Source organism: Limulus polyphemus, unplaced genomic scaffold (assembly GCF_000517525.1).
Source record: "Limulus polyphemus unplaced genomic scaffold, Limulus_polyphemus-2.1.2 Scaffold3072, whole genome shotgun sequence".
NCBI lineage: Eukaryota > Metazoa > Arthropoda > Merostomata > Xiphosura > Limulidae > Limulus > Limulus polyphemus.
The window spans coordinates 9,220-18,576 of record NW_013668682.1 but is presented as its reverse complement, the minus strand read 5'-3'; the positions used below and the strand labels follow the sequence as shown (position 1 = coordinate 18,576).

General features: G+C 37.3%; 1 protein-coding gene across 1 annotated transcript in view; it reads left to right on the top strand.

The window, feature by feature from the left end:
- The window catches only part of LOC106468598 (G-protein coupled receptor moody-like), a gene marked incomplete at its 3' end in the record, with an annotated part of 11,557 nt that extends 2,483 nt beyond the window's left edge, over positions 1–9,074 (top strand). The window contains exon 2 of the mRNA XM_022396948.1: positions 8,193–9,074. Within this exon, the coding sequence (XP_022252656.1) occupies positions 8,253–9,074 (822 nt within the window). The remainder of the gene's footprint in view (positions 1–8,192) is intronic.
- Positions 9,075–9,357: the final 283 nt, after the last annotated feature.

Sequence of the window (9,357 nt, the reverse complement as noted above, 5' to 3'; positions counted from 1 at the left end):
GTTACTTCAAATATAATCCGAGTGATTAGATTTAATGTAACACTAACTGAGTGATTATATTTAAAGTAACACTAACTGAGTGATTATATTTGAAGTAACACTAACTGAGTGATGAGATTTAATGTAACACAAACTGAGTGATTATATTTAAAGTAACACTAACTGAGTGATTATAGTTGAAGTAACACTAACTAAGTGATTATATTTGAAGTAACACTAACTGAGTGATTATATTTGAAGTAACACTAACTGAGTGATGAGATTTAATGTAACACAAACTGAGTGATTATATTTGAAGTAACACAAACTGAGTAGGGTTAAACGTTAATCTGAAAGTGGTCTATTATCACAAAGACTACAAACACGAAGAAAGAATCATGGTTCAGAAGGTAATCATTTGTGAGGGTTGAACGTTAATCTGAAAGTGGTCTATTATCACAACCAGCGTGGAATGGAACCTCCACGCGATTTTAGAATTGTGAGTCCGCAAATTTACCGCTGACCCAACGGGGGACAATATTTTATGACTTATATCAATCATTTATTTCTTTATGAAAAGCCGTTTACGAAGACATTCTAAAGCACTGGTTCTGAACTTCTTGTACGGGTACTCATGAAGAATGTTAAAAAGTAAATTAAAAATTGAGGACAGTCTCGGTAAGCTATTAACATATTGCACTAGTCAGCACTCAGTTCGTATATCGTTAACTCACCTTGAATGATTTTTTTTTATCATTATAAACGACTTTTAATTTTTTTTTGACAAATTAGATGCGTCAGAGGTCCCCCGCTGGCTCAAAGATCTGACTTTGGGCACGCGGTTGAAAAAGATTGGGAACCACTGTTCTGAGGAATTATTTTCAACTTGAAGGGAAATTTTATGCGATACTTAGCTAAACAGCCAAATCAGAGATCTCAAATTTCAGATATTTTCGTTCCTAATTTAGAACTTCTGACGAGAGGGGGTCCGGCATGGCCAGGTGGTTAGGGCGTTCGTCTCGCAATCTGAGGGTCGCGGGTTCGAATCTCCGTCCCACCAAACGTGCTCGCCCTTTCAGCTGTGAGAGCGTTAGGAAGTTATAGTCAATTTCACTATTCGTTGGTAAAAGAGTAGCCCAAGAGTTGGAGGTGGATGGTGATGACTAGCTGCCTTCCCTCAAGTCTTTCACTGCTAAATTCAAACCAAACCAAAGTTCAGGCATACTCATAACTAATTTAGAACTACCTCACGGATGAAAGTGAGAGCATATTTAGTGACACATCGTGGCTCAAGCCTTGGATCTTTTGGTTCGTTCTCCGGCACATTTTGAAAATACTACCAACCTCATTATACTTAACTTTAGTTAATGCAAAATGAAATTTATTACGAGCATTTCTATTAAGTAAATAAAATAACGACTTATATTCCCAGGAGAGTGCAGCAGATATTTTTTTTGCTGAAGAGTGTGATGGATTGCCAATCTCTTTTAGGACTGGGCAGAGCTTGAGCTGCACCTGTAAGAATACATGATAGGGCAATAGAGTTCCTGGTTGACACAGTAGCTGCAAGGACTCTGATAGATTCTGCCTTCTATCGCGAAGTTCGAATGAAGGCACCACTGATCACTTATTTTATTCTGGAAAATAGCAGCATGCTAGATGTAAATGGAGAAGGTCATCTCCAACGATGTCTAGCACACGTGAACTATAGAAGGAAGGTTGCCATTTCATACTTCAGTTCTGTCTTGGGTATTCCCGGGATAGTTGTACTTCAGAATCTTTCTACCAACTTTACCTGTGCGACAAGTAAGCTTTATTTTGGCGGGAAATCTATCCAGTACTAATCAGAACTGACCCAAGAAGAGTGGACCACTGATGTGTTCCCTATGGAGAAAATAATAGTACTTCCATGTATGCACGTGATGTGGAATAGTTTATTACGGACAATGTCAAATGCATTGACACCATGTAAATGGCTATGAAGACAACACATGGAACACACAGTTTTCTGTCTGAAAAACAGGCAGTAGTAGGTCTAAAATTATAGATAATCAGTAGTCCAGCATCTTGCTGGAATGGTCATTGGAGAAGCAAGAAAAGTGGAGGTGACTGATATTAGCTCTAATGCCCATTGTGCCATCCAGAAGTGAATACTTGACTACTACTGCATCTGAGATTGGTAGTTGATGATTACAGCAGCAGTCTAGAGTCAACAATGTATTTCTGTGACAGGACAGCGTAGAACTATAATTGTTTATCACCACACTGAAACAAGCAACACAATTCCAATAAATCAATCATTGCACAGGCTTCTCTGGAGTACTATGAATATAATCAGTGCATAGATATAGTGGATGTTAAAGAACGGGCTCGTACAGCCTTCTCGGGATTTATGATCGTCTCTAGTGATGATTGTTAGGTAGAAGGATGGCATGAGCAGATTATATGTTGATTTCTGCAGGGTCACAACAGAGTGTGATGAATTTTTATGTTTTTCCATTGCCACAAGCAGACAAATATCTGGATGCATTGGAAGATACTTAATGGTTCAGCTCTTTGGTTCTGGATACTAACACGTTGAAGGAGACAATGATGACAAGGTCAAAACTGCTTTTACCACTTTAGATGATTTGCTGTGTTCTGAGTTATGCCACTCAGCTTGTGTAATGCTCTGCCAACATTGAGAGGCTGATGAAACTTACACTTAAAGGAATTATATATGGTATATATAGACGATCTCCTGGTATTTGGTCAATCATTCGAATCTTCTATTACAAATTTGTCCATTGTGTTACAGCAATTATGAACAGCTGGAATAAAGTTGAAAATCTAGAAATGTATGCTGATTTGTACACAAACAGAATTTCTTAGTCATGTGATGGGTAAGGAAGGTATCTTTATAGACCCTTTGGAGATCACAGTGGCTTGAGACTGGTGTCAACCTGTGAACATATGAAATGTTTAACATTTCCATGGGCTTGTGCAACATGATCTACATTTTGTGGCCAAATATCACTTCCTAGTGCCTGCTCTCTCTTAAGTTTACGCACTTTTCAATTGGACAGAGGAGTGTAAGTAAATATGCCTGTTTGGATGAAGATCCCATGATTGTATATCCACTACATGATTGTGTGTTCCCGTTTGATATCGATGTTAGGAATAATAATTAGGGCAGTGCTGTTGCAGTTGTAGGATTCGGGCAGAATGAATGATGATGTAGGTGAAGTGTATGTTTACAACTCCTAAACGCAGATGTTGAATGACAAAGAAAGAAGTGCTTGCAGTTATAGTCTTTGTTAAGCATTACAATATTATTTGAATGATAGCAAGTTCACCTTCAACATGTATCATGTTTTGCTGAAGTACCTCATGAACTTTAATAATCCAGAAGGAACGATCTCACTTTGGATCACGCAGGAGTATGACATGTTCATATTGCATTGTCTGGGAGTAAAACGTAGAAATACAGATAGATTAACTTTCCACATAGTGATACCACATCCATTTATTAAATGTCCTGATTTGTGGCATCATAATGAAATAAAAGCTCTTTTACCTGTTATACTCCAGGCGATCCCGCTGGCAAATGGATACCAAAATTCACACATCAAGAGTTCTTAAATGAGTAGTTGAAAGACTCAGAACTGGGGTGAGCGCTCCTTGCCATGAAGCAAGGTAATGCATGACTAACACAAGTTCAAGAACGTAATGTGTGAGTGTGCAAGCAGTCTGTGGCATGTCTATGAACAGTCACGGGAGCTCAATAGCATGCTGTACTAATGTTATTGATCACCTAGACGTGGGTCTCACCTTTTGTTGCAGTTAATGGTTCCACAAGCCCCAGGAACCAAATTATCTAGACTTTGCATGAAGCAAGGACTGAAGGCCACCAGGACGTCATAAGCACTAGTGTAAATATCCAACAATGATTCTATGGGACATGTTTGAATCGTGAAGTTCAACAATGGCAACAGCACTTCACCACATGTTCAACCCAGATCAAAATCCAGTTAAGACAAGGGTAAATTCCAGTAATTAATTGTTGGTTCTCCTCTCCAGAGAATAATCCTGAATATCACTGGTCCCTTCCTAAAGGTCTTTATTCATTACTTCACTATTTTGTGTTGGCAACAAAATAGATTCCATGTTTTGGAAGAGATTCATATGGTTCAAAGAATTGATTTTCGTATTCAGTTATCCTCTGATTTGGCATAGTGTTAGGGTTGGTTTGTTTGCTTGTAGTTATGCACAAAGCTACACAATGTGCTCTGCCATCCACGGGTATCAAAACCCGGTTTCTAGCGTTGTAAGTCCGCAGACATACCGCTATGCCAATGGGGGGCAAAAGAAATCAAGCCATGCATTGACTAGTGTTAGGGATAATGAAAATGCATACTTCACCTTATTACCTTACATTTAATGGTTTGGCAGAATGTGTGATGCAGATTATCAAAAGTTGAACAGTCGTGTAATTATTAAAGAGCTTATTAACATATTATTCAATTTAATCGAGCCAATTTTAAGGATGATTTATGGTATGCATCAAACAAATATTTAAGTTTTACAAGAGTGTTTCTTTGTTTGTTTTTGAATTTCGCACAAAACTACACGAGGGCTATCTGTGCTAGCCGTCCCTAATTTAGCAGTGTAAGACTAGAGGGAAGGCAGCTCGTCATCACCACCAACTCTTGGGCTACTCTTTTACCAACGAATAGTGGGATTGACCGTCACATTATAACGCCCCCACGGCTGAAATGGGTGAACATGTTTGGTGGGACGGGGATTCGAACCCGCGAATCTCAGATTGCGAATCGAGCGCCTTATCCACCTGGCCATGCCGGGCTTGCAAGAGTGTATATCGAAAATCGAAGTTATGGAAAAATTAAACGATATTACTGACCAAAGGCCGCCTGTAAGTTAAAATGTACACTTAAGTTACAAAACGTTGTTACCAAAAGACAAATCGATTGATTAAAAATGTTCTGCAACAAATTTGTTGCAAGGCCACGTAGTGTAACTTTCTAAAAGTCTGAATTAATATGTATATAAATATACTTTCGCACACAAATATATATATATAAATATATACAGATATGATCTTACGTCAAAGTATAATTTTAAATGACATAATATTTTATTACATGCAAGCCCACTTACTTCAATACACTAAAAATATTCAATTTCACACTGAAATCAAAATTTAGGAAAAAGTCCAGGTTTCGATACCGCGGTGGGCAGATAGTCCTTTGTGTAGTTTTGTGCTTAATGCCAAACAACAATAACGATATATAAAAATATGAGCTCGGAATTAACAAGGTTACAACGAGGACACTCATACGATAACCTACTATACGAATCTGATTTTTAGAAATGTGAATACGTTCTACTTGTGTGACTGTTTTGTGTTTATCATTCCAGGTGGCAGACAAACAGGTCAAGTATCCGGCTCTACACATCCTGGGTTACATCCTCATCTACAGCAGCGCATCCATCAATCCAGTTATCTATGGTGTCTTTAATAAGCAGTATCGACAGGCTTACAAAACAGTTTTATTGTGTCGGCGTCCGCGCAGTCTCAGTGTTACTGCAAATGCTTCTAACCCTAATGAACACACAACTACTCACTTCACCGCCGTTTCCAATGTCTCTCAGAGTACCAAAGACGATTCGGTATTCGTTGATGAACCAGTGTAAGGTTTTGTATTTTTTTTAAAGAAGGTTTGTATTTGCTATGAGTAAATGTCTCTCAAAGTACCACAGAACGTTCGGTATTTGTTGAGGAACGAACTAACGACTGTAAGGTTTTGTGTTTTTCAGAAGGACTGTATTTACCGCGGGAAAATGTTTCTCTTCTACTAAAAAAATGTGTTTTCATTGTTTGTCAGAGTTCCAATCAGGATTCAGTTTTTAATGACAAAACATACGGTATGAAAATGGTTGTAATGTACCGTTGTGTTTACCATAAAAGTGACGCAAGCTGTCAAACATTACGCATTTCTTACCAATGTTTCTCTACACACTAAAGAGGACAGGAATGTTTGTTTAGGAACAAGGACGGGTTGCTTTGGAAGTGGTCACAAACGTCGTAGAAGAACCAGGAAGAATCCAGTATTGTTGACAGAAAATTGATTTAATGATTTTTTTTTTATTGTAGAACGAGTACATATCCTTCAACACTGACGTTTTTATCTTCTGAACAAACGCTATACATCAGCTATAGCCTGACTTTTGTACATCTGATCTCCTCACCTTACTAACCCCAGTTATCTTTCCAACTTACTGAAAACAAAATATTTACTTGGTGATTTCACACCAAGAACAGACATTTATATTTACTTGGTGGTTTCACACCAAGAACATACATTTATATTTACTTGGTGGTTTCACACCAAGAACAGACATTTCATGTTCATTAAAGGAACATTTTTGGCTTTAGTGTTCATATAACCCGGTAAAGACACGGTACTTGTATTTTATATTAAACATTTATTTGACAGTTTTGAATTTCGCCTTAATTAATATAATCTATGTTTTATTTTAAGAAAATTATTTACTCTGTGTTTTGTAACGGAGTAATTTGGACAAGGTTTTCAATATCGTAAAAGATTGATGCTTCTTGTTGAATAATATATATTATGTCTCTGCTATATAAGAAAGTACTGCTATTCTAGAGTTAAATTAGTGCTCATAGCGTTATTTCGGTCCCAGTACGTGCTATTTACTTACATTTAGTTCACCGTGTGACCTAGTGATTAACGTGCCCAAACTGTGAATAAAAGGGCTCACAATTCGAGAACCTTTTACAAAATCGCGATCGCACACTTTGGAGATGTGGATGCGTTACAAGAGTGACTGTCAAATCTCACTATTTGGTCAGAGAAGAGTAGCCCAAGAGTTGGCTGTGGATGCTGTTGACTATCTCCCTTCTGATTAGTCTATCAGTTCAAAATTGGGAACGGCTATGTGCATATAACTTTTGTGTAGTTTTACGCGAAACTTTTGATCAAACAAAGAAACGTTTATTGCGTTTCTGATAGCATTTAGCTGTTATCACATTCTGTCTGAAATCCCTAATGTTTTAAGTAGTTAATGAGACTTATATGAATGAATTATAACCATTTTGTACAGTTTCTTTATCAGACGTCACAAGTACCTTCCAAATATGATGAGAGTTATGACGTAGATAAAACAGGCTAATTCTGCCGATTTAGGTTGGGTTTTTGATGGTAACTCCACATACTTCATGGATCATATGCTGTAACTTTTTACATATTTTATTTTTCGCCGAGGCATAGCGGCTCATAGAATGACTCTGAGCTTGATTTACTGCTATAACGTAGAGAAAGACTGAATACATTTAATGTAATACTAACTGAGTGATTATATTTGAAGTAACACTAACTAAGTGATTAGATTTAATGTAACACTAACTGAGTGATTATATTTAAAGTAACACTAACTGAGTGATTATATTTGAAGTAACACTAACTAAACATGAAGAAAGAATCATGGTTCAGAAGGTAATCATTTGTGCCTAATTTTGCTCTATAACTCAGTCAAAAATGATCGGATTTTGAGGAAACTTGGTGGATATATGTGGAATATTATTCTTCATTATTCTGCCGAAAACGGTCCGTGTCCGTTGATAATGATTGAATATGATCAACTCTACCGAGTGTCTCTCAATATTGTGATCAACATGTTGAGGAGCTACTAGTTTTGTAAACATTATGGTGAAGAACTATTATTTCTGTGATTAACGTGATCAAAACGTTCTATTTCTGTGATCAAAAGGTTTTATTTCTGTAATCAGTATAGCGAAGAGTTACGTAAAAATAAAACCGAACAAATATGTATTTTTGTATCGTATTCTTGTTCTGTGTAACCGGAAATGTATGATACTTTTCAACAAGGAATATTAAAATTGTTGAATAAAAAAATACAAAAATGTACTCTGAGTTTGTATGTCCTTTAAAATTCACTGTTTTACTGTGTTTTCTGTCAAATAATTGGAGTTAATATTTTAATCTTTAAGTAAAAACCGATGATATATTTAAGGTCACTTTAAGCTGTATAAAAATCAAAGTTACAGTGAGAGATCTTGTCGAAGTTTAAATTCCCAATATTTACTAATCATTATACGTTTATTATTGTTGTTTTTTATTTTCTTTCAAAGACACAAACTGTCTTCTCAGAACCACTTTTCTTTTCAGGTTTGTGAAGACTGGCTTCAATTTATCTTGTAAATCGCTTGGCTTGTTGGTTGAGAAACGATGGTTGATTCAACGACAATAGCGGCCATGGAGATGTTGAACGTTACAGAAACAGAATCATCTTTAATGCACGAACGCAAAGAGTTTATGTACTTTGCTGCCTTTTGCATTATCGTATCGATTATTGTTGGCTTGAGCGGTAACCTATTGACCATCGTGGCACTAGTACAATGTCCAAGAGTACGCAGTGCCCCAGCTGCTTTCATCATTAGCCTCTGCGTTGCTGATTTTTTGTTCTGTGCTTTGAGCTTACCATTCAGTGCTTCTAGATTTATCCACCAGAGATGGATCCATGGTGACGTCCTGTGCGTCATATTCCCCTTCATGCGGTATGTCAATGTCGGGTTGTCCCTGCTGTCCATCACGGCGATCACCATTAATCGTTATGTCCTTATCGCCCACCAGAAAGTTTATGAAAAGATCTACCGTAAACGTTACATATCACTCATGATTGCCGCAGTTTGGCTGTTCTCCTTCGCTATGTTGTTACCTACACTAATAGGCGCATGGGGGCGCTTTGGCTACGACAAGAATATTCTAAGCTGTTCCATCCTGAAAGTAAACGGCCGATCTTCAAAGACATTCTTGTTCATCTTCGGTTTCCTCATCCCCTGTATCACCATCATCGTTTGTTATGCCCGTATTTTCTGGGTGATAAAAAGGAGTGCCAACCGAGTTCGTGGCCACAGTAACTCGGAAACAAAGGAACAGAAGAAAGACCGGGATGCAAAGAAAAGGAAAGAGGAATGGCGCGTGACACGAATGGTTCTCATAATTTTCTGCTCTTTTCTCGTTTGTTACCTTCCTATTACTATTGTAAAGGTAAGTATCATTATTGTAGTATAATGTACTTTAATTCAAACTTATACCTAGCAACTATATCTTATTGTAGATTTTTTTCTAAGACAATTTTGGATAAGAATGAAATGATCTGATATAATATTCAAGTCTTTACTGATACATCATATATTTCACAGAGAATTTGCTTATCAGGAACATATAGATTGCTGGGATCGGGTGTGAGCTTTAGTGGTAAGCGTGCCGGATGGTGAATCCCAGGTTCCATGGTTCGTAGCCCCATTGTTCGATTACAGTAGTCCAAGAG